Source organism: Apodemus sylvaticus, chromosome 18 (assembly GCF_947179515.1).
Source record: "Apodemus sylvaticus chromosome 18, mApoSyl1.1, whole genome shotgun sequence".
Taxonomy (NCBI): Eukaryota; Metazoa; Chordata; class Mammalia; order Rodentia; family Muridae; genus Apodemus; species Apodemus sylvaticus.
This window is the reverse complement of record NC_067489.1, coordinates 33,043,162-33,069,536: the sequence shown is the minus strand read 5'-3', so window position 1 is coordinate 33,069,536 and position 26,375 is coordinate 33,043,162. Positions and strand designations below refer to the sequence as shown.

General features: G+C 44.3%; 1 protein-coding gene and 1 pseudogene across 3 annotated transcripts in view; both read right to left on the bottom strand.

The window, feature by feature from the left end:
- Positions 1–7,275: 7,275 nt before the first annotated feature.
- Positions 7,276–8,584, bottom strand: LOC127668623 (glutathione reductase, mitochondrial-like; annotated as a pseudogene).
- Positions 8,585–15,194: 6,610 nt separating this feature from the next.
- Positions 15,195–26,375, bottom strand: part of Mfhas1 (multifunctional ROCO family signaling regulator 1) — an 87,707-nt gene continuing 76,526 nt past the window's right edge. The window contains exons 3-4 of one of the 3 annotated variants that reach the window (XR_007974101.1): positions 22,862–22,971; positions 15,195–17,854 (exon numbers count right to left, since the gene is read on the bottom strand). Coding sequence is in view for 1 of the 3 variants with exons in the window: in XM_052162026.1 (XP_052017986.1) it covers positions 17,821–17,854 (34 nt within the window). In the remaining 2 variants the exon portion in view is untranslated. The remainder of the gene's footprint in view (positions 17,855–22,861; positions 22,972–26,375) is intronic. The other 2 variants (XR_007974100.1, XM_052162026.1) reach the window with 2 other exon arrangements.

Below are 26,375 nucleotides of genomic sequence, written 5' to 3'. Positions count from 1 at the left end.
CCCCACCCCAATCTCTCCATGTGCTCAAGGGTGGCCTCTCTCTCTCCCCCCCCCCCCTCTCTGCCTCTACTACCCTCTTAACACCCCTCCCCATGCCCTGAAGGTACTCTAGTCTATACTATACCTTTGTGTGGCTGGTCCCCCAAGGGGAAGGGATGCCTCAGCATGGTCCACAGAGACACCCCTTTCCCCCTACCTGACTACACCTCCATAGAACATATCTCCCCTCTCTTTATCTTTTTATAAACACACCAACTATGAAGAGCATAAGCCAAAAGTTCATACCCAGAGATTGCAATGTTCAGGGTATGGGGTTCAGTTGCAGGATCTAGTGAATGTAATATCACTGTCTCTGGCCACAAGAAAATCAGCTCCACACAGTGGTCTTGCACACTGCAAAATCTCCATGTCCCCTACACAGCACCCAGTACATAGTGGTTGCGTGTCATTGTCTATTTGGGCTGCTGTAACAAACAACATAGGGTAGACCAACGACAAACCATAGGAACGTCTCTCTTCTTATAGTTCTACGGCTGGGGAGCCTAAGATCAAAGCAACAGCAAGTTTGATGTGTGATAAGGTAGAAGAGGGCCAACAAACTCCCCTAGATTATAACAGGACCAATGCCCAGAAATTATGCCTAGTGCAAACAGAGAAATCCACACAATCCCAGTGTCTGTCTCAGTTAGGGTTTACTGCTGTGAACCCTCATGCAGGACGTGCTTGCTTGCTCTGCTTTTACCCAGCATGCTTAGTCTAGCCAGCAATGCTGATAGCAGCTAGCTTGGGATTTGGGTACAGATGTCTTCCTCAGAAGCAGAAATGGTGTGGTTGATTCATAGTCTCAAGTGCATTTATAAAGGAAATTAGGGCTGGTTTATGACAACTGACCAAGGACCTCACTCTGTACGATAGGCACAGTGCTCTGGAAGCCTTTTATGAGTATGTGATACTGACTCCATATTGGGTTATGCCACTGGCAAATGGGCCTATAATGGACTATCCTGGAAGCAAAAAATGTATCACTCCATTCTAATTTGGATCCACTACCTGTATTCTTTGGCAATTTCTCATGGAAATGGAGGTCTCCCCTTTCCAACCTGTGGAGAGGCAGAATGTATGACTTTGAGCACAAGATGACAAATCCCCCGGTGGTGGACTGCCTGGACACAATTATCAACCCTGCCATTAATTAACAGTGTGACCCCCACACGCTAGTTTCTTCACTCTAGTGACAAATCCTTTGACAGAAGCAGCTTAAGGAAGGGAACCTCTTAAGGAGTTCAGTCTTTTGTTAAGGGACAGGAGATCATGGCGGGGGAGTGTGTGTGGCAGAGGCCTTGGACATTTTGTGAGATTAGGAAGCATAGAGTAAGCTGAGGAGCCTTTTAAGAGTTATGTTCCAACTCTGCTCCTCAGTGATGTGGCCTAAGTCTAGCAGCCGAGCACCTTGTCCTCCAAAGTCCCACCACTTTCCAGAGCGACAAGATGGGACTCGTGTGCTCGAAACATGAGACGGTGTGAAACACAACTACTACGTCACATCAACTCTGTGCTTCTTCACTTGCTGTGATCAGCGAGGAGAATGCCTGTGCCCCCAAGCCCTGCAAAACCTGCGATGAGGTCTCCATCCCCAATCCTTCAGAATGTGGCTTTAAATGGAAACATGGTCTTTTAAGGGGTAGTCACGGTTCAATAAACTCATTAAGATGGTCCCTGTTCCAATCATCATTATTACCAAAAAGGAAGAAATTTAGATTGCACACATGTCCTGAGTGCTGATATTAGGAGAGCCCAAAAAGATCATTCCCTCTAGCCCTTAGAAGGGACCTACCCCACCTACACTTCCAGGGCAGGCTCGGAGCCTCCAGACTCGGAGGAAATGGATTTCAGTTGCTGAAGTCAAACAGACTGTTGGCCTTTGTTATGACAGCCTGAGCAGAGTAAGACAGCATGCCTGTAGTTATTGGGAGGTGAAACCTGTGAAGGGTCACGATACACTCTGAGCAGTACATGGGAATTAGCACGTAAGAGCCCCAGCACTCAGCCCTCAGCCAACTCTTCCTTAACGTCGGCATATGTGGTTACCCATACTTCCCTAGCTTACGCATCCACACGTGTGGTTACTGCTTCAGCAGTAACCTGGCACCAAGCTGTGTTTCAACCTCCTCACTGCTCATAACAAGGAAATGAAGCTCTGTGTTTACCTTCCTTCTTCCAGTAATGTGCACCCCGGAAGCAACTTCAGAACTAAGTTCAAAAGAGCTTGCCGGACAGAGAGTAAATGCACACTCTTAGACTCAATTGATTATCCAAAGCAGAATTTACTATTTCTTCTCATGACTGTGCAGAACAGGAACTCTTAAGACAGTGTTTATAACACAGTACACTGCCACTAATAGCTTAAAAGCTAGACACTGTGCGCAGTGTGCCTTTTTAGACGGTTATACAGTGATCTTCAAACTCTCCCACCATTGTTAGACCATCTTTATGGAATTTTCCATATAATCCATCAGCTTAAAAGAGAACAGAGTTGCCCAACCACCACTACCACCTAAGGTTGGAACCCTTGTTCTCTCTAAAGGAATCCATGAGCCTCCACTCTCTATCCCATCCCTTTTCATCCCCAGGCACCTAGCATTTAAATACCTCCATTTGCCTGTCCTGGGTGTTTTACAAAAGCAGTCCTACAACACTGGCTCTTCTGTGATGGCTTTCCACGTGACACAGTCTGCGTCATCCAGGTGACAGCATGCACCAAGGCTTCATTTTCTTTAATGCCAAGTGATATCCAATTACTAAGACCTGCCACGTTTTATTTGTCCATTAATCCTTGGGGTTATATTTAACTTGTTTTGACTTTGAGCATGGTATAAATGCTGCTGCTGCGAATGTTTGCAGACAAGTTTTTAGGTGGACATACGTTTTCATTGGAGTGGAAAAATAGGATTGCATAGTCATGTGGCCATCCCAAGATGAAAATTTTAAAATTGCTACTCTTTCCCCAGTATTTATGACACTGTGTGTCACTAAGTATTACAATCTATTGGTTCTGTTATCTTATTTTTTATTCTAGTAATGCTTTCATGATTACCTTGGGAACAAAGTTGTATCTCAGTGTGGTATTGGTTTCTATTACCCTGATGGATAACTTTGAATACCTTCTCCTGTCATTGTTGGTCATTTCTATGTCTTCTTGGATAAATGTCTATTCAAAGTCTTTGCTTATTTATTTCATTGTCTTTTTATCATTAAGTTATGAGTTGTACATGCATTCTGGATACGACTCTCTCATCAGACAAGTGATTTGCAAACATCACCTCTGATTCTTTGAGCTGCTTTTCCATTTCCTGACAGCACTGTTTATAGCACATTTTGATGCAGTTTCATCTATCCATTGATTCTTCTTGTGCCTTGGCGTTTGCATCTTAAGCAGACACTCCTTGGCTAACCATTGGGTAATGGAAGATGACTACTGTATTTTCTATAGTAAACTGTGTTTTTCATGTAATTCCATAAAGCAATTTGAGTTAAACTTTGTACGAGGTAGATCTATGAAAGTGTGCTAGTTAGCTTTTCTCACTGTGACAAATAACTATAGAAAACAATTTAAAGGAGAACAGATCATGTTATACTGTTTCCAAGGTCTCTGTCTATGGCTGACTGGCTCCGTTTACTCCTCATGGTTTATGCAGTTCTTTCTAGAAGACCACCTTGCGGGAAGAACATTCTGCACTTTGCGGAATCCACAATTCACAGTTAGCTCACAGCTTTCTTACATAGGGTCTCACAATGCTAAACCAGCACGGTGTGGGGGACACCTTGATCTATCAACAATTTAACTGGCAGGTGAAGCCATTTGCACCATGACCACATTGTCCTCTGAACGCCTGAACAGAGAGCATGATGAAATAGTCTGGGGAAAACACTTCCTAGACAGTCTTGTACAGCAGAGTGCCCCAGAAGGGCTCTCCGCCTGAGCAAACCTCTCAGATTAGTTTATCTTTGCATGGCTTTGAGCCTACAATCAGTGGGGTGGAGTCTGGCAAGTCCTTAGAGCAACTTAGCCATTGTAATGATGTAGTCCTAGGCTTCCTGCCTTTTTTGTTTGATTCATTGGTTTAGATAGTTTGTACAGTTTTTTTAGGAGGGGAACAGGGAATTTCACCTTTTTATTTTTATTTTTGGATGTAGAGGCTTACTATGTAGTTCTAGCTGATTTAGAAGTTTCTCTGGCTTCAAAATTTCTAAAGTTTCCTACCTCTGCTCCTACTCCTGACCCTGCCCCTGCCCCTGCCCCTGCCCCTGCCCCTGCCCCTGCCCCTTGGGGTCAGGTATCACAGTCCATCTTGGTTTCATTTTAATTGTACTCATACCACCAGAAATCATGTCATTCTTAGCCTTTGTTGATAGAAATTTTCTTGACCAAACTGTTAAGTTCTTTTTCTGTTTTGTTTTCTTTCTTTAAATGTATTCACTTTACATCTCCTCAATGCCCCATCCAGGTCACCCCTCCCACAATTCTTTCCCTCTCCTCCCCTTCTCCTCTGAGCAGGTAGGGGGTGTGGCTGGGTATCCCTCACTCTGCACTTCAAGTCTCTATGAGGTTAGACATATCCTCTCCCACCGAGGCCAGACACGGCAGCCCAGCTAGAAGAAAATATCCTAAATATAGATGAAAGCTTTTGGGATAGCTCCTGCTCTAGTTGTTGAGGACCTACATGAAGATCCAGCTGGACATGTGCTATGTATGTACGGGGAGGCCTAGGTCCAGCCTGTGTATGTTCTTTGGTTGATAGTTCTGTCTATGAGAGCCCCAAAGGTCCAGGTTAGTTGATGCTGTTGGTTTTCCTGTGGAGTGCCTATCCTCTCCAGGGCCTGCAATCCTCCCCCTCCCCAACTCTTCCATAAAAGTCCCCAAGCTCCATCCACTGTTTCGCTGTGGGTGTCTGCATGCTGCTGCATGGAGACTCTCGGAGGACAGCCATGCTAGACTCCTGTCTGTAATCATAGCAGAGTATCAATAGTGTCAGGGTTTGGTGCTTGCCCATAGGATGGGTCTCAAGTTGGGCCCAGTTATTGGTTGGCCATTCCCTCAGTCTCTGCTCCATTCCCTGTCCATGCATTTCTTGTAGACAGAATAAATTTGGGGTCTAAAGTTTTGTGGGTGGGTTGGCGTCCTTATCATTCCTCTGGGGATCCTACCTGACTGCAGGAGGTGGCTTCTTCAGGTCCCATACCCCCCAGTGCTGTGAATCACAGCCAAGATTACCCTCCCTGATGCTTTGGCTCCTCCATTGCCCCAAGCCTCTGTCACATCCTGAGGGTGCCCACCCTTGAGCTGCAGATTCCCATCCATTCTCATGTCCCTCCCCCTGTCCCTCCCCACACCTGATCCTGAATCCCTCTCCATTCCCCTCCCATCCCCTCTCCAACCTAGTTCCCTTCATCCAACTCCTCTTATGACTACTTTATTCCCCCCTCTAAGTAAGATTCAAGCATCCTCTCTTGGGCCTTCCTTCTCATTCATAGCCACTGTATTTATAATAGCCAGAAACCTAGATGCCCCTCAACTGAAGAATGGATAAAGAAATTGTGGGACAAAGACATCATGAAGTTTGCAAGCAAATGGATGGAACTTGAGAATATCATCCTGGGTGAGGTAATCCAGACCCAAAAGGACATGAATGAAAAGGACTTATAAGGGGATATTAGCCGTAAAATATAGGATACCCATGCTATACTCCACAGACCAAAGAAGCCAAACTATAAGTTTTAACAGTTTTTATCCTCCACCTTTAACCACTAATTCTATCATAAACTTTGCTAAATCCCATCAACTCTACCCATGCCAAAACCCAAATGCTCAGTTCCCTTGAAATGACCACATGCAGGATAATTAGTGGGACACCTTTAAGCCTTGCATCCCACAAAGCCTTTGGGGCCTAGACAATGTCTTCTTCACCACAGCATGACAAATGAAGCTTAGTCTAATTCTCGATGGAATCCTTGTGCCTGTACCACGCCTGATAACCGTCCTCACATTCTTACTGCTATTCAGAGCTTCTGGGCTCCCAGCCCAACAGTCATGAAGCTTTGCCTCTAGCTTGTTAGGACCTCTTCAGCCTGTATATCTCCAGATGTGTTCAGATCCATTCTACAAAGTGATTCCAGGGGCTCCTCAACTACACTATCAGGGATAGCTACACTGATAGCCCAGAAGGAGAACAGACTTCTTCTGCTAGTTCTTCAGTACTGTAACACAACATTCTACACAAGTGACTTAAGGAGAAGAAAGGATTATTTTGACTTCATGGGTTCAGATGTTTCAGCTCAGCCCAGGGCAGTTAACCAAATCATCACAGGAGAGCAGTTTGTGATGGAATTGCTATTTTACCTCATGTTGGACAGAAAACAGAGTATGAGGGACAAGGGTTGAGGTTCCTTCAAAGACACATATGAGTGATCTGGGCCCTCCAAAAAGCACTCATCATCTGTTTCTATCATTTCCCAAAATATTTTTGTTCTGAACCTGTGAGGACATTTCCTACTTGATATGTAGCGGAAATGCTATAGAAAAGGTAATTTTCATAATTTAATTTTTGAAATAGTCACTGCTAATTTTTACATGATCTTGTCTGCTACAACTTTGCTGAAATCATTAAAATATTAGAGTCTTTGTTACACAGTGGCAGTTTGTGAGAACAAATGCCCTTGCATTATGCCCAAACTTGAAAGCTGTCAGTATTTTACCATCAAAGATGACACCTGCATCCTTTGTAATATTCTTTTAAAAACTCAATATATTGGGGCAGAAAGATAGCTCAGTAGTTAAGAGCACATAGTGCTTTAGCAGAGAACCTAAGTGTAGTTCCTGGTACCTGCATTGTTTGGCTAACAATTGCTTATAACTCCAGCTTTAGGGCTGACCTTGACACAAGCTAGAGTCATCAGAAAGAAGAGAATCTCGATTGAGAAAATGCTTCCATAAGACCCAGCTGTAAGGTGTTTTCTTTTCTTTTCTTTTTTTTTTTTTTTTTTTTTTTTTTTTACAGTTCATAATACATTTTATAAGACAAATGCAGTCAATTTCAAATTTTTGGGATCGTTTTCATTAAAAAGTAACAAAAACACAGAGATACTGAAATGACCAACTGAACTAGGAATACTCAGAAGAACGGGCTCCCGGAGCCTCAGGCTCCCCTCACGCATGCGCAGTGGCTCTGGGAGCCTCAGCCTCCCCTCCGCATGCGCAGTGGCTTCTCCAGGAACTTGATTGGTTCCTCCCAGAGGCCCGCTGGTCGGACCGCTAGCCACACGGGTTCCCGGGGTCTCAGCGCAGGGTGACCAGCTCTTCTGAAGAGGTTGGATGAATGGCGACGGTGTTGTCGAAGTCGGCCTTGGTGGCCCCCATCTTCACTGCGACAGCGAAGCCCTGCAGCATCTCGTCACACCCGATCCCCTGCATGTGGATGCCAACCAGCTTTTTTTCTTTGTTGGCACAAATCATCTTCATGACGCATCTTGTCTTCCTCGAAGTCACGGCGTGATACATCAGGGTAAAGGCAGTCGAGTAGATTTTCAGATGGTCTTTCCAATACTTATGAACAGCATCGTCTTCAGTGAGCCCCATGTGAGTCTTCAGTGAGTCCCAATGGGGGAGGCGGCTGAAGACCAATGTAGTGATGCTGTCATAGTCTAATTTGGAATCTTGTATGCATTCAAAAAGTCTATGGGCAAATTTCTGGCCAGCAGCGATTTCAACTGGGCTGAGGAGTGCTTTCCTACAGATATCTTCCACATTAATATTCTGGAATTCGTCGACTAGGATGTGGTCTTTTCCATCAGTCTGAATGCCCAGTTTATTTAGATTCAGGCCCTCAGATTTTGGATCGGGCCCAGTGACCCAGAGCAGACAGTCAACATCTGGAATCATGGTTGTGATGGGTTTCCTACCAGGAACCACAGTAACCACTTGGAGTTCCAAGCCCGATGATGTCTTTTTTACGTCCTTAACCTGTGAGAACTTCAACATCTCCACACCAGCATTCTCCAGCTCCTCAGTGCAGTCGGAGCTGATGAGTGAATCAAAGCTTCTGGGTACCTTATCATGCCTGATCATAAGAGACGTCCTGGAGCCCAGGGCAGAGAGGATACCCGCAATCTCCACAGCAACGTAACCAGCACCTACAATGACGCTGCAGCTGGGCAAGTCTTCCAGCTGAAAGTCATCACTGGTTATTCCAAGACTGGCACCTGGGATCTAGCTCTCATGAGGAACTGTGGGCACATCACCTGTGGCAATCAGGATGTGTGGAGCAGTAAACTTTTTCCCATTGACATTCAACATAGGCTGAGGACCATCTGCAAATGTTGCATAGCCGTGGATGATTTTTATGTGGGACTTGGTTAAATTGTTTTGATAGATGGTGTTTGAATGGCTCACATACGCATCCTGCTTCTCCTTGATGACATGCCAATTGAATTTACCCTCACAGCCTTGAAAGCTGTAATCGGAGCATGCATGAATTCAGTGCACAGCTGTGTCCCACATTACCTTTTTGGGTACACACCCAACATTCATGCAAGTGCCACCCAGCTTGTGACTTTCCACCATCACAGCCCTGGCACCGAACTCTGCCACCTGATGTGAGCATGATGGCCAGCCCTCCTCAGCCACCGATCACCAGGTAGTCTAAGGAAGTGGAGGAGATGTCGGGGGGTGGGGGGTGGGGAGGGCTGGGGGGGCTGTGGAGGGCTGTGGCAGTGTTTTCTTAATTAGTGATTGATGGGACAGAGTCTAGCCCACTGTGGTTGGTGCCATCCTTGGGCTGATGGTCCTGGGTTTTATAAGAAAGCAAGCCAGTAAGCTGTATCCCTCCATGGCCTCTGCATCAGCTTTTGCCTCCAGGTTTCTGCCCTGGATGAGTTCCTGCCCTGGTTTCCTTTAGTGATTATGATGTTGAAGCATCAGATAAATAAATGCTTTCTTCCACAAGTTGAGTTGGTCATAGTGTTCATCACAGCAACAGTAAATCCTAATTAAGAAAAGAGAGACCTCTGGCCATGGGCACTAACACATGTGCACATAAACACACACACACACACACACACACACACACACTAAAATAATGATAGTAAATAATAATATTTGTAAAAAGAAAACAGTATGCCTGTGTTTTCCTAAGCAAGGGAGGCATCAATAAATTAATTTAACTAAGAGTGTGATAGTGAAACTGACCATTATACATTCTCAGTAAGTGTAACACCAAAGCAGGTATGGCTAAGACATAAAAGGTAGAGAAGGCTGTTTTGCTTGCAGCAATAAGGAGTCTGTGGAAGTCATTTCTAAAGCAATAGCCTTCCTTGAACTAAGGATGTATGGAGGGATTACTCAGGTAGCCTAAACATATCCACGGAGAGGAGTTTTTCACTAGGGGGTAAACTTGTGAGTATGCTCAGTTTAAGGTCTAATTTAAGAATGAAAGATAGACATATTTATGGGCATACTTATCTCAATGTCATAGAATGCATGTTTCCATTAGTCTAGAAGCCTCCAAAGAATATATACATATATAAAAAGAAATTTAAATAGAGGTACCCTGTACTAGGAGAGACAATGTCTAACTAGACATCATATGGTAACAAATGAAACCACCAGTACCAGAAATGGGTTACATCTTTTTGAGACATAGGCCAAAGGGATCCCATGGAAGCCCCCAAACATCACAAGATACTGCCAGTGCTACTGGTTACCGTTGACAACCTGATGGCAAGACCCTATTACTGATGACTTACATCCAATGCATAAGCATTATGAGCAACCAATCACTTTTTGATCAGATTTAAGGCTGGCCCCATGAGATGGAACCTGACAGTGTTGATGAGGCCAAGGATCTGAGACTAGATAGGTCATGAGCACCAGGGGGAAAACCCATTATTCTGCTAAGTGAACATGGCAATAAAACACTTCCTAATAACATATTGCTCTGCCCATAGATCAGTGGGCTGAACTCTCATCAGAGCAACTTCTTGTAGTAGATGGTAATTAACACAGAGGCCGACAACCGCCAATGGGCAGGAAGGGAGAAACTTTGAAGCATTTGGCTCTTAATGAGATGTCTATCACAGCCCTCCTCTCAAAGCTCAGGGAATTAGGCAGAAGACAGGGTGGAAAGATTGTAGGGACCAGAGGTGATGGAAGACTCCAAGGAAACAGCATCTTCCAGATATGTATGGAGAAGAGGAAGTAGGCCCAGAGTCCCACTCTTAACCAAATAAACATTAAATGGTGACTTCTGGGAGTGGGGAAATCCGTTTTCTTCAATACAGTGATACTGGGTATATAAACCACACTCCAAGGAAATCTCAGGAGGAGTTAGCCAAGACAAAGCAGGTTCTCTAGGGTGTGTGTATATATGTGTGGGGTGTGTGTGTGTGTGTGTGTGTGTGTGCGTGTGTATGCTTCTTGTGTTTTGTTTTCATTTTCATTTTTTGTTTTTTAGGCAAGAGAAAGAAGATGGAGTGGCTAGGGAATGTAGGAATGATCTGGGAGAAGCTGGAAGAAAGGAAAGAATATGATTAAAATACGTTGTATAAAAATAATTGAAAGGTTAAAATAGTGGACAGGAGCCAGTGGGTATGCTTGGGTCATGTTGTAAATTTTTAGCTGAAGATAAAGGGTTGGACAATTGGACACACCATTGATGTAGGAGTTTGTCCTTGAAGGCATTTGTCTTGCTGAGCTTCTAGGCCTGGGAACCTGACTTTTAGTTTGTGGCTAGAAGCATGAAAAAAATCTACCTGGGACTTGTGATGGGGTGTGAGGTGCTGCAGTGTTGGAAACTGAGTCAATCTGTGGGGTCTGGTGCTGTCCAGGTAGGAAGTGGTGAAAGTGAGTTGAACGGGGTGATAACCAGTAGACATGCTACAAGAACGACTGCCTGCCTCTTAATGGGAAGAATGATTCCTGACATGTTGAGGTCATGGAAATCTGTGTTGATCTTTGGGGAATAAGAACAAAGGAGAAATATGGTCTGGTGGTGGTGGTGTTGCTTGCTTGATTACTTGTATGTTTTTCTGACACGGCAGTTTGAAAGAAATTGAGGCTTGTAATAGTTTATCTTACTTTAGGTTTCTATGGGTGTGACAAAACACCATGACTAAAGCAACTAGGAGAGGAAAGGGTTTGGTGGGTTGTACTTCACAGCACTGTTCATCATAGAAGAAAGGAACACAAACACGTCAGGAACCTGGAGGAGGGACCAGATGCAGAGGCGTGGAGGGGTGCTCCATACTGGCTTGCTCTCCCTGGCTTGATCAGTCTACTTTCTTATAGAACCCAAAACCACCAGGCCAGGGATGCCACCATCCGCAATGGAATCCAATGGAGTCATTTTCTGAAACAGATTTTCCTCCCTTTCAGATAACTCTAGTTTTTATCAAATTGGCATAAAGTAATCAGCATGCAGTTCTCTTAATACTTGATAGAAATCATCATTGAAGCCTCCTGTCCAGGTCTTTTTCTTTGTAGAAAAGTTGAAAATCATTAACATAATCTTAAATAATGTGTTTCCAGTTCTTCTCCCCAAGTGTTTTTTTTTTTCTCCTTCCAGAGTGATGGAGTTAATAAAATCAGCACCAATGGAATGATGATTTATAAGACTTTTATTCTTGGCCCGCAGTAGAAGAAATGAGAGAGAAAGTCTCAAGTCAGTTTCTCAACCTTCCAGAATCCAGTTACAAATAGAGGTGAGGTGTGGGCTCAGGGAGCTTGAAGCTAGGGGACAGGTGAGGTGAAGGAGGTCACAGCCTTCTCCAATGCTATCAATACTTGTCATTTTTACCAGCATTTACTACAACGGCCCTTCAGTATGCTGGGGAGGAGTTCCAGAGTTCTCTTTGCACGTCAAATACGTAACTGCTTAAGAATGCCAGCTTGTACAGTCCTCATGTAAGACAGCTTAATACTTGCGTAGAACCTGCCCGCATCCTCCCAAGTGCTTAAACCACCTCTAGATTACTCATACCTGATGCTATGAACCTGCTATGTAAACAGCTTCGTTTAGAGGCTAATGATGAAAAGTGAGTCTATGCATGTTCGTGCAACTCCGTTTTCTTAGAGGCTTTGCTGTTGAATCCGTGGATGCGAGCCACAGGCGTAGGGAGGACCTTACTGACGCTTTCCTCGGTGACAGCTTCTCCATATTCCCTATGGAATTAAGACAATTTCTGAAGGATCGAAGTCACTGTTTTTGCTTTTTCTTTGAAAACAAACTTTTTCTTGTCAGTCTCATGTGCTGGTGAGAATTTCCTCTGCCATCCATGAAGTCCATGATGGCTGTGGGTGGGAGAGGTACAAGCCAATGCACTGTCGACTCCTAGAGCATCATACAGTCCCAGGACATACACAGGTGCAGCTGCCTGTACCCATGGATGCACAGAGGCAGTATGCATGCGGCTTGATTTCACCCTGTGATTCCTCAACCACTGAGCATAAATAAAGATAAATCCAAGCCATTTGTTCTTTTCCATCACACCAAATCAGCTTATAAGATTTTGTTTTCATGATTAATGAGTCTGTCGTGTGAGTTCACTTTTTCAGTCTCAATGCAACCAAACATTCTGACATGGCAATACTTTTAACCATTGTCGTTTGTCACAAATCAAATGGATGCCTCCCATTTTCAGAATTAGATGAAGTATCTTTATGCTTAAACAGGATTAAAAGATGCTTAGCACACCCTAAAATTTAAATTTAGGGGGTAATTTTACAATATGCTTCTAGAACATTCATGTAATGAATGTCTCTGTTGAAAATTTTAGGCTGGTAGAGCTATTTCTTAAAGAAATTTCAGAGTTCCTTAAACATAAGACGACAAACTGGTTGGACTTTCTGTGAGCTGTGTTAACCCAGGACACATATCTAAGACCGCCAGTCCCCTACTGTGCTCTTGTGTTATCCAAATGAGCACATAGCAGTTTTGCAACTTTAGAAAAATGTTCCCATTTTCCTTGTATTTGGGTACTAACTTGTATTCATTCAGATATACCATGAGAGTCAAACAAAAAGGCATGCCACTTATTGGCAAGCTTTGGCTTCTTCCTGGTGTATTTATCCTTAACCGACATCAGAATTCCTATTCTTCTGCCTTTTGATGTGAACTGGAGACCAGCAATTCTCCAGGAATGCCACTGCCTTTCTGCACCAGAGCTGGATTGCAAACCCATCCAACTTCATGGGCTAGCAAGCTACCAGGTTTTTAGTCTCTCCAGAGTACAGACAGACATCTGGTCTACCTAGCCCCTATAGTGTAAGTCAATCTAATAACCTCTTCCTAACTCATATTCAATTCTATTAGTTTCATTCTAGAGACCATTGATGGATACAGGCCATGCCCACACACCATTGTAGAAGGCTTCTTTCCACACTCAAACACATGCACACATCTGGTCTATAAAGACTGATACTTTATAACAGTGTCTAGAAGGTTCTCAGAGGCCTGCAATAAAGGCTGGTATGCTTTATTTAACACTTTATTTCTTAAAGTGTCTGAATCTTGGAACCCATTACCGGGTATGTATTGGTAAGGAGGAAGTTAGTCATTCTAAGTACCACCTTGGGAAAAACTCATTTAGGTTCCGTGTTTAGAATGACATTCATTTCTCTAAAAACAATTACTTGTATATGAAAATAAAAGATATTTATTTCCTGAAAGGGGTTACATGAAAACACACACACACACACACACACACACTCCTCCTACACAGCACAGTAGCACGTTCTCTCATTGGCCACCACCCTGGGTGACATCACTGGGTAAGTAACATAAGCCCTCATGGGCAAAGGTCCCCTTGTCACTGGGATTCACCAGACTCTCTCTTTGCATGTGGGAGGTAGGAGGGCTTCGAAGTTCTGTAAACTTGGTCCCTACTTCAGAAAGCTCTCACTGAGGTGGGAGGTAAACAGCCCTGGGAGGGATCCAATCCCGTGAGAACTGACAGGCATCTAATTGTCACCACTGATACCTACTTTCCTGTGTGATCTGCTGAGCAAGTTTAAAGAACTCTCAAGTATCTTGATAAAAATCCAGGTGTGAATTGTTGACATATGTTCAAACTCTGTTCTCGTGGGGCAAAAGCAGGCAGCTGTGAGGATGGGTGTCAGAACTTGCCTGGGTTCTACTGTGAGAGTGAACCCTGCCCGAAGCATAACTCCTTTTTCACGGCAGGTGGTTTTAGATATTTCTCCATAGAGGTATAAGGTAAATACACCATAGGGGTACATTTGAACCAGGGTATCCAATACTAAAAGAAAAAGTTCCTTTTCAGAACATTTTAAAGGAGAACATTCTGGTCTGGGCTGGTTCTGTCCCTGTGTCCCAGGTCCTCTGTGCAGGGCTTGGATTTATCTGGCTTTCACACATTTTTCTTTCCATGTTTTAATCTTTCTTTAAAACAAACAAGCAAGCAGACAGAGGAACAGAGCTTCTGAGCAGTCCCCCAGGGACCTGTAAGTTCAGCCTTCCGGAGTGTTCCTAGACAGTATTTACAAGCTGTGGCAGAACTCCTGAGCTGGGCCTTAAGAAGGAAGCCCAGGGAATGGGCACTTCTAAAGTCTCACACATCACTAAGCTCTAACTTAGAAGCACAATGGCTCACTGGGAAAGGAATCTGATTTCACGGACAGGTGGTATTAGGCTGGGACTGTGGTTGAGTAGCAGGGCACTTGCCTGGCATGTGGAAGGTCCTGGGTTCAGTCCCCAGTCCCAAAAGACAGAGCCAATGTTTCAGAAGCAGAGTTTTGGGAGAGACTTGGGGCAGGGGGATGACTCAATAGGTGAAGGCATCCAGCACCAAGCTTGCCCTCCTAAGTTTCATCCCTAGGACCTAGATGCTAGATTCAGTGAACCAACTCTCCAAAGTTGACCTCTGACTTCCGCATGTGTACTGTGGCACCCCCACCCCATGCACACATATACACATAAGTGGAATGAAAAAATATGAAAACAACGGCTCGTAGTGTTTTTTCCCCTTTGGGGGGAGGGGACTCAAGCTGCAAACACATGGAAGCAGCTGACTCTTTCTCCTTCCCCCCCCCAAAATTGAGCTAAAAACACAAAATTGCTATTCCTTTTAACTGATAAAACTGAAATAACCAAACCAGAAATAATAAACTCTGGAGCTACCATGGCTTAACCATTTCATCGTGTTTTTATTGTTTTTTTGTTTGTTTGTTTGTTTTTTAAATTTCTGCCCCATTAGGACAAGGAACTGGGAAACCACAATTACAATTCACAGACTGCAGCATGAAAAACACACACTCCACTGGAATCCCACCAAGCCCCTCCTCTATTCATTCAAGAGTCTAGTGTACATGTCAAATATGAGCACTGTCGAGTGTTTTGTTTTGTTTTTGTTTTTTTTTTTGTTTTTCCTTACAAGGGGGAAAACATTGATTCTGGCAGCACTTCTACAATCCCAGGAAGTGGTTTTGATACCACTAGTTGTAAGAATAGAAACCATAACAAACTCGGAGGGCATTTGAGAGGCATGGGGGCTCCTTGGATAGAACGAATTCCTCTTGTGCTTAGTGGATGGTCCCGCAGCTGCGGGCCGCTGAGTCTTCCCAGGTGTGAAATAAGGAAACAAAACTCTCCTATAAGGCCGGCCAGCCGCTGAAATTCATCTTGGGCAGAGTGGCTTCTGTATCTCAGCCCTCCCCCCACACTGAGGCAAGTTCTCACGCTTTGCTGGAGCTTTTTCAGGCACGTGACCCTTTGACAGTGCCCGACCCTAGCCACAACACATGTGACCACCAAGGGTTCCTCGTCCACGATGCTTCTCTAGGGTTCAGATGACAACACACGACATCACTTGTCAGAAAGCAGCAGATATTCAGAACATGGGCATCTGTGTTTATGAAAATAGCAACCATTTGCAGGGCATGCTCACCCAAGGAGCCTTATTTTTTATTTGATGTGGCTCTCTGGGGAATAAGCCCCAAATCAAATAGGACATTGAGCTTTGCTGACTTGACAGTTTCAGAACGGTCTGGTGCCAATTTAAAAAAATAAGCAAACTATTGTCCAATAATTCAGTGGTCTGTAAAGCCAGGGGAACGTTAACCCTTTGGTTTACACTTGCACACATACACATGAGACATTCGACAGAAGAGATCAACTCGAGCCTCGCCCATCCTGCAACTGTGTTCTAAAAGGAAAAAAGAAATTTTAAACTGGACTTGTCATGTTTGAGTATTCAAAACATAGAGACAATCCCTACTCGATTCTGATTTCTGAGAAATTGCCTCCACAGAACGGGCTCCTGGGGGAGGGGGGTGCGGTGAAGTCAACTGAACAGACTGAATACGAATCAATTTGTAATTTCTCAACAGTGCAGCCACCTGCTTGCATTTCTCTTAAAGATTTGTGGGGGCTGCGTGTGCTGTGGCATTCTAAGAGTCAATACAGGCGACAGAGGAAGACCAGCTGACACTCCGCTTCTTGTTGGGAAACAGTCAGTTTTACATGCTCCCTGTCAACACACGGAGATGGCAGATGTAAACAGAGTCCTTAACGTTCTTTGGAGAGTGTGTTTCTACTACAGTGTAAGCTGTCTGGCCCTACCTAGAGAGCAATTTGTGGAGTTTAATTTTAAGTGTTTACCACCTAGAGATTTCAAAACAAGGGTTCTGCTAGGACTCCTGGCAGCAGACTTCCTCCAAGTGGCTCTGCATGAATAAACAGCCAATGAGGGGTGGAGCTCCTCCTTAAAGGCTGTTCCTACAGGAAGGCGGACAGTCAGATGGAGAGGTTCTCAGACCGCTCTGCTAAGTCATGCACACCGTTGTGGGGGCGAGGGAGAGGGGGTGCATAGCGAGGAATGGCTGCAAGATTTAGAACTGAATTCAGAGTATCTCAAGTTGTTCGAAGATCCACATTTTCAGAGATTCTTCCTTCGCCTCACTTAGCCTCTGGGAATATGCCCCTGCCTCAGCAGTGCTGATGTGTGGGGACAGAATATTTATCATTCTACCACCATGGCCAGTGACTAACAAGCAGGAAGGTGCGATGGAAAGGTAGGAGGGGGCTCTGTCTCAATGGGCTGAATGCTCCTGGTGGTTATTAGAGTTCTAGGAACCAACCTTAAGTCTAGCCACGGGCTAACAGGGAGAGAGGCTAGCTTTCCCTGTCCTTCGCAGTTGAGCAGGTGGGCTAAAGGACAATGGAAAGAATCCAAGGTCTGACACTAAAAGACATCAGCCCCATCTTGGCACAGCTCTCACGCAGAATATTGCACCCAGTGTTAACTAATGCTAGAAGTGTCCGACTGTATAAATTTAAATGTATTTGCATATTATAAAAATAAAGATTAACATATACATATCTTACACTAGTTACGGAACGGCAATGAACGTCAGTTGATCCCTCCTTCACATTGGACAGAACTGAAATCCGGGTGCTCTAAATACTGCCGCCTGGCCTGGAGCTATGGCTCATGTAGACACAGAAAACACAATCCCTGAGAAGCCTGTTAACTTTATTTCTCTTCTTCTTCTTTCTTTTCTTCAAGTAGCTTTCTCCTTGGAGGATCACAGTTCTGAGGTTCAGGTTGTAAAACATTTGCCCCATGTTTGCTCCCATCGTCCCAGCTCCCTCCAACCACTCCAAGAGTCCTCTGCAAGCACCCTGGTGCACGTGCAGTTTTGCTCTGGGCCCCAGAAGGCGCTTAGGAGCCTGGCGGACTTGCCAGGGGCAGAAGATGTCCCAGGCGGTCCCGTGCTCTGTTAACTCCATGGAAATTCCACAGCCACGGATGTCACTGGTTTCTGTGCTTCTCACCAACGTTCTTCCTGGATAGGATGAGAAGACAAAATGACAGTAGTCTCAATCATAAGGACAAAGATATAAACGAGTCGTCTGCACAGATTTCCATGCCTACTTCTAAATTTCTCTATGAACATGGACGTCAGGGTCCTGATTACCCACCGAGTAAGCAGTCTTTTTAGCAGTTAGATTAGTCAAATGTCTGTCTGTGATGCTAAGCTTAGGTCAGCCGTAAGTGGGGACCAACACTAATTACTATGACCACTTACCAGACTGGAACCTTACAGTTGAATTAGCCTGGTAATGAACAAGCCCAGCCTCTAAACACAGACTCGCTTCCTCAGTAAACACACATGGACACGTGGATAACCGTCCCCCACCCCAGGCTCAGAAAGAACACGCCTTAACCTGAGCTTATCTGCCTACCACCACTAAGCATGCTTTTATTTAGTGTTCCAAGCAAGGGTGTCAGCCAAATCCAGGGTGTCTGAGCGTGGTCTGAATATACTGTGGCATTCTCGACCAACTAAACAATGGCATTTGCTTGAAACGAAACAGAGCGGAGAAGATCAGATGTCTCTGGCTTTTATTTCGGCGTTCTACAATGCTAGGCAGCAGGGGGATTTTTCTGAGTGTTTTAATAACACTTAATGGCATACAAAGGCAGGGCAAGGAAAGGGGCTCTGGTTTGCCCCGCCCCCACTCCGTCTCTCTCAATGCCGTTTTATTGCAGAGGCTGGTAACTCACTATCTACCTGATAACACCTTTCAGCCCATACAAGATGCTTACCCAGTGCTCTATCACTATAGTTCACCCAAACCCGGAGCCTTCTGGTTACTGCTCACGTACCAGGAATGACACTTTTCCTTGTAGTACAGTGTTCCTTGTTATTTTTTCAATGTGTTACCAATCCCATCAGGTCCTGGGAGGAAGATGCCCACGGGTTATGACATAGCTGGGCCTTGTTATAGGACAAGCAAGACTCCAACGTACGTTTGATGGGTAGAATAGAGGTCTGCTTTTTTGGGCCTTTGAAGAGTTTTGCATTTCTTTGCCACTGAGTCATATGAAAATGTATAAAAACCTAGCAGTATAATAAACTCCTGGTAACAAAGGTTTTGAAATACGATTAAGAGACTGGCATATGGACACACACATCTCATTCAGGCAGTTAACGGCGCGGTGTGGCAGCCAGCTCTCGGTTCAGGTGGCAGTAACTGCTTTTCTTCAGCGAATATAATGAACTTTCGATTGTGTCTGCTGTCTGCTCCCCTGAGTCACAGATGGCTCTGAGAAACACAAGATCGCCTAACGGAGGCTGCTGCGGGGGACATTCCAGCGTCACCACTTGCAGCATTGCCCACCTTGTGACGGCTCTTGTTACCTGTCCACTCAGCAGATTCTAGAATCACCGGAGAGGAGGGCCTGGAGGAGATGATCTTGATTATGTTAACAGCGGGAGGAAGACCCGCCCCCTGTGGGTGGGACGGTTTGACTGGCTGAGATTCTGGCCAATGTAAGTAGAGAACTGAGCAACAGCTGACACTGAAGGTTTGATTGGCCAGAAGCTTTCAGGTCTTACTGCCGCCATCCATGAGGAACCCCTCCATGAGGAACTGTCTTGAACCATGAGACACAATAAACCCTTTCTCCCATAAGCTGCTTTTGATAACGGAATTGTATTACAACAACAGGAAGAGATATTAGAACACACCAATCCCTCTCTTTACCCATCACATCTCCAACCTTCTCTACCCTACTGCTTTTCCATCTTAGGAAGCTACCCCAGCCCTTCGAGGTCCACCCCAAATACCACTTCCTGAGCCTTTACCTGGTATTTCCTACTACTGTTCTCAGTGCTATTCATAATCTGTCATCAAACTTCTATTTCAACCTGGCACGCCTTTCTTGTCTGGCTACTTTTGGTTCCCACTCTATGACTCTTGTGGGCAGGTTATTTCTGTATCCTCAGTACCTGCCACAATGCCAACCAGATTGTGAATGCTCAACACAGCTACACAAATAAGCCATAAGATTGGAAGAAAAGCCACAGATAGAAAGTGGCTACGATACTGTGAGCTCCTTCCTATAATAGAATGGTATTAAACAGTATAAAAACATGGAGGAAGTGTGCAGGACAGAGTAATTGATTAGAGTTAGCAATCTTGGCTTCCCTGAAAATAAGGCACACATCCTTGGCTTCCGGGGCAATGGACTTGCATTGGTAAGGGAGCCAGGTGCCAGTCAGCTGAGGACTGAGAGCTAGCCAGGGGCCGCTGTGCTCAACTGCCCCTCAGTTGAAGGGCTATCTCAGGTTAGCAGAAAACGTGACTGTGAAGGACCTTTTGAGTCACACCTAGGGTTTTGAACGTAAGCCTACAATCACCAGAAAGTTACTCAAGGCTTTAAAAAAGGGATCCATGTGTCAGGCAGGGACATCACAACATAAACACTGGAGGGGAGCATAGAAAGAGATGCCTCAGTGGTAAAGAACAGCCGTGGCTTTTTCAGAAGACCCCGGTTTGATTCCTGTCACCTATATGATGACTCACAGCTCTCTGTACTTTAGTTTCCAGGAAATCCAATACCCTCTACTGGCCTTCAATGGCACCAGGGACATGTGGTACACAGAGATACATGCAGGCAAAGCACATGTACACATAAAAGAAAATAAATACATCTTAAAAACTTTTTATCTGTTAGCAGGATAAGATGATTAGATCAGTCAAGGAGCTTCAATTACAGGAATCTTGGAATCTTGGTGGATTGAGTCAGAGGAAATCACGGAGCTAAAGAGACAGCTTAGTCACGTCAAGGCACACTGAGAGAATGGGCAAACTCTCTGGTGACAGACTGTATAGGTGGAAGCATGGAGCACTCAAGACCTTTGGGGGAAGAAGAAGTGAACGCAGTTCTCTACCACGAAGCCCACAGGACATCCAAGGGGGCCAGTAGATGGGATACTGCTACATGAGGTAAGGGGTTGACACGGTTCTATCTGATGCTTAATCCTAGAATCTTCCCAGGTTAGAGCACCTGCCCCAACTCCGGGTGTGAAAAGAAATGATGGCTCAAAATATTTGGCTATCTGGGCTGAAAGGAAAACTAAAGTATATATTAATGGTATTTTTCATTTTCTATATTTTGAGATGTGTGTAGAAGGTAACGATCACGGAGGGACTGGTCATCCTGGAAGAATCCAGTTCCTGGTGAGCTTAACAGGCTTGCCTGCCAGTGCTGTCTTCTGCACCCAAATATGCCAGGTCACGATGACGATCCCATCCACCCCGTTCCTGCCCCCCATCCCTCCAGGACCTGGTAATAGACAACCACCAGCCAATCTGAAACTTGCATGCCTGCCTTGCCTTATAACCCACAAGCAAGGCTGTTGCCGCAGCCCCTCCTGACTGGTCGCAAGAGCAGGTCCATGCTTCCCGGGTATAGCTTACCCCACTCTCTGCAGTCAGTGCCGGCTGTCTATTGGTCTTTCAGCCTTATTATCCTTTAAAGTGGGAACCTACTTTGTTTTAAAATAGACCCAGGAATGAGAGCATCCATTACTGCGAGAACAGCACTGAAGCCTTGGGCCTTGAGGCAATTATTAGCTGGAGTGTGAGATACGCTATTCTCTGCTTTATATGACTTGCAGGATCAGACCTGGACCAGTGGGTCTGGGGCCTTTACTCGGAAGGATTCTTGTCTAGGTGTGATAGGTATTACTGACTACAACATGAAAGATAGCATGATAAGCCAACATCTCCTTTTTTTATGAGAACAGGGGTAGGCATTAAGTATACAGATTTTTATTTCTTCTTCCTTGGAGATAAAAAGAAACCACTACTCTTACGTATCCTGTATACACATTTACCTTCTATAGGCAGACCTCTTAATTAATAAGTATCTAGATAAACCAGCAGGCAGGGTTTTACCACAGTACCCACATTGTAGAAATATTTTGTTCATAGTTTTTACTCTCTAGGCCCTTCAGTGTACACTGCATATATTCCTAGTAGAAACAACAGTAAGTATGTTTATTGAGCATTTATTTGCTCTATGTAATTATGTTAAATGCTATGTTTGAAACTGCCTCTCCCTCCTCCCTCTACTTCTCTCCTCCCATCTCTCTCTCTCTCTCTCTCTCTCTCTCTCTCTCTCTGTGTGTGTGTGTGTGTGTGTGTGTGCGTGTGCACGCTGTTTTTAGATATTTTTCCTACCCCTGTTCTAATAAAAAGGTGTTGGTATACCATGCTTTTTCATGTTGTAGTCAGTAATACCTATCACACCTAGACAAGAGTCCCTCAGAGTACAAGCCCCTGACACACTGGTCCATGAGACAACCTCATGAAATAAGCACCTCCACAAACCTCTACTTTACCGATGTCTAACGCCACAGCACTAACAGTGAAGTTTGCTCAGGAGTCAAGCAGGGTGGCCCATGCTGATAATCCAAGCACTCAGGAGACAGAGGCAGGAGGACAGCAAAGTAGAGACTCATCTTGACTAAATAGTAAAACCATCTAAAAAATAACACGGGGGTCGGAGGGGTGGGCAGGGGAGGGGAGGAGGGATAGAGATTGAAATATGGAGATTCAAGCTAGTGTAGAGATACCCCAGAGCTCAAACAACCTTGAGAAAGTGAACCTAAAAAAACTGTTTTCAGGAAGTTTCATGAGATTAATCCTGGTGCTACAGGCTGCACAATAATGTAAATTAGTAAGGGCATGCATGTGCACACACACACACACACACACACACACTCACACACACCCATGTTTTCCCCAACACAGATCTAAGATTGCTTGACTTGTCATACTACCCTAAGTTACGTGAAGAATGGAACGTTTTGCTGTTTCCCTCTATCCCGAGCATCTATCCCATTCCTGAGTGACTCCAGACAAGTGGAAAAGAGAGTGCTTGGGCTCTCTGCCCAATGGGCCCCCTTCATTCCCAATCCACCCCGTGTCATCCCTCAGTTCTCCAGGGTCTTAGCACCACACCTATTCAAGAGACTCTCTGATTCCCAGAGACTTACCCTTAAAACTTGGTGCTCCTAAAGTCACAGAGTGGGTACAGTAAAAATGGTGGCAGAGGGGAAGAAGCACTATCCTTTCCACTTAATTTTCCAAGAAAGGATGGAGATACCTGAGCAGAGAGGGGAGAAGTCCAGTATCAATGTAGCTGACGGGAGACTGCAGATTCAAGACACACAATTCCTCCAGCTGGGACAGGTAACCAAGCAATGGGAGAGTTTGTCCTTGCCAAGGACAAAATAAACAAATCAAATAGATGGGAGCTTCCAAACAGGCCACTTCACACTTAGCTATAAATACCGGCTATATCTGCCCCAGTGCACACACTCCTTCTGTTTTAAAATTCTATAGTCAATGAATATGGTTCATTGTGATAAAGCCAACTTTGGGTCATTCCATTTCTCCTTAAAATATGTTTTCAAACTCATACTAGCTAATCCAGGGTGGCTTTGAAATTTTGGCCTAATTATTTGGTGAGCTAAAGGCCACGATCTTCACCCTACTTTTATATATAAAAGGATATTCCAGTGGGTCTTAAATATCCTTATGTCATGACAATGTCACTGTAGAACTTATGTGAAATTATTACCATACTTTTTAAGAATACTTACAATAGAAAGAGAGGTATCTAGTGAAGTTCTTGCTTGAATGTGAATTCTACCATGTACAGGCAATCCTCAAGGCTTTTGAAAAAAAAAAGTTTTGAATGCAAATCTCAGCTCTGCCCTTTATTGTTAGTGTGAAAATGCTTAGCTCGACATTTCCAAGCCAGAAAATGCTGGCTTTTGTTTAGAATACTTTTGTTGATTCTATTAGCGCACCATGTGCCAAAATTAGAATTAACTTCTTTATTCTCTATGAACTCCCTCCTAATCCTACAGGACGGAGCACACAGACCAGGGACCACCTAAGAGAAAGTTCAACTATTAGGAAATAAAAATTAGACAATCCTCTGCCCTGCATGTTTCTGGGTCAGCCCATAAAAACCACACAAATGGACATGGGTGGTGTGCTAGTATGTTGGGAGGTAATGTGTTTTGTTTGTTTGTTTTTGATATTTGTTTTGTTTGTTTGTTTGTGCTAGTCTCTTGAGTTCTTTGAGGTCCTTACAGAAGACTCAGTAGCTAAGTTGGGGTTAGCAGTCAATTTTTAAGAGAGCATACACAGTTTAGTTAGGGAAGGAGGACACTGGTCAGATTTTCTTTGGAAATAAAAACAAACAAACAAACAAACAAACAAAACAAAACAAAAAAACAACTTTCAGGTACAGGTCACCTAAAATTGAAGTGCAGCTGGTCATCTGTCATTTGATCAGAAGCTCACACACTCTGTGGACTAAAACACTAAGTGTCTCAACCTGAAGAGAGATATCACAGAGCCAGGGATTCACAGACAGACATGTAAAAGATTCTATCATGTTGCCTAGCTTGATACTGTGCAGGTAATCACACCAGTTGTGAGTTCATGAGTGCAGCCACACCAGCTGTGAGTTCATGAGTGCAGTGGCCCTCTCTCATCCAGAAGGTATTGGTTCTCTCCAGTCTCTGGCTCTTAAAATCATTCTGACCCTTTACCACAATGGCCTCTAAGCATTGTGGGCAGGAGCGTGATACACACATCCTATTTGTCACAGAGCACTCAACAGCATGTATTCTCTGCATTTTAACCAGCTGTGACACTCTGCATTAATGGTCATCTTCCGCATTGAGATACTTTTCTGAAGTCTGAGAACTATAGCAATCTTCAGGTACAGAAACATGAATTTAGAGTGTAGATTACTCTGATGTCTACTTACTAAACAATAGTAGTTGGCTCACCCCTAGGATCAATGAGCCATGATCCCCAACCGTGAGTTCTTATCCAGGTTTATATAGTGCCAGGAATATGCTTCCTCCTGTGAAGTGGGCCTTAACTCTAATCAGAAAGGAGTTGTTTACACCCATAACAGTTGTGCCACTATTGCTTCCATGAACCTATTCTGCCCAGGCTGATTGTTAATTGCAGCACACAGAGTTCATCAGTGGGTGAGACTGTTGGCAACTTTCCTTCTCCAGGGGCCCACACAGCACCTTTTCCTAACTGGTACAAACTTGATCTTTCCACATCCTATGATCAAAGTATATTGTGGTTTCAGCAATAGGGTTATAATATCAGGTTCAGATAAATAACCAAGGGCAAATGGCAAAATAGCCTGTATTGTTTTGGGGGTATCATCAAAACACTGAAGTCCCCCAACAACTCAAGGGGGAGATATCCTTCATCTGGTACTGGGCTTTTTCTTTGGCATCTTATGGCTTCTGAGAAGAACATTATTCCTTGTGAAGGGAAATTTCCATTAAATTCACAGTCCCCTCCCACTATCTGAGGACCTACTGAAAGCTGATAGCTTCTGGGGGAGAGTTGATTTTTCTGAAGGGGGTGGTCCCAGCAGATGGTCTCTACACCTGTGGAGCAACCCAAAATGGACTTAGAGAACTATTTAAAACAAACAAACAAAAGAGAGGGCCCGAAGTTGGGAGGAGTTGGAAGGAAGGTTCTGAGAAAACAATAACTAGGGAGAGGAGTGGGAGATGATCAAAATATGCCTATAAAATTATTAAATGTTACTAGATATTTCTTAAAGTGTGAAAAAGAAATTATCCTTCTATTTTCTCTCTACTGTTCCTAGAGAGCTTCTAGTCGGCCACTACCTGTACCTCCTTCTTTAGATTCTGTATCCTCAGATTCAACCAACTACAGGCTGGAAACACTGTTGCATGGAGCTAGTGTGTCTGTGGGACCATTCACTTTCTCTTGTCATTATTCTCCAAATGATACAATATAGCAACTGGAGTGCTTCTAAATGTCAAAGCAATCTCCAGGTGATTTAAAGCATACAGGAACCTGTAAAGTTCTGTCATTTCATTTAATTAACACATTCATTTGCCCCTCTCCCTGCCCCCCCCCTCCCCGCAGGGTCTTACTATGTAGCTCAGGCTGACTTAGAACTCAACATCCTCCTGAGTATCAGGATTACAGGCAAGTACTGCAGGCCCATCTCATACCATTTTATACATCACTTGAGTGCTTTCTGCTTCTGGTGTCCAAGAGAGGATGGGGTTCTGTTAGGATCCCCAAGTAGTTACCAATTCCTCACATCCAGAAATTAGAATGTTTGGCTATTGGGCTATCAAAAGACTACAACTAGAAAGTTCTAAAGGAAGCTCCTCACCTCCCTCCCTGATACCCTATCTCTCCTCTGTCACCCAAGAAACAAGGGGCTATATGAGTGGTACATGGTACCAAGTTATGTCATTCCATTTGGACTGCCAAAAGGATTTGTGAGAACTTATTTCAAACTTAAGAGTCTTCTTAACATCAACACACCAGCCACCAAAACCATTCTGGAAGAAGACACTAAACACATTGGCGACACAAACTAGGTACCACATTAGACTAAAAGCAAGTAATGGCAATTGGAATCCTATTTCTTCTTGGGGTGATGAAAATACTTAACATAAGACAGGGAACAGAGCA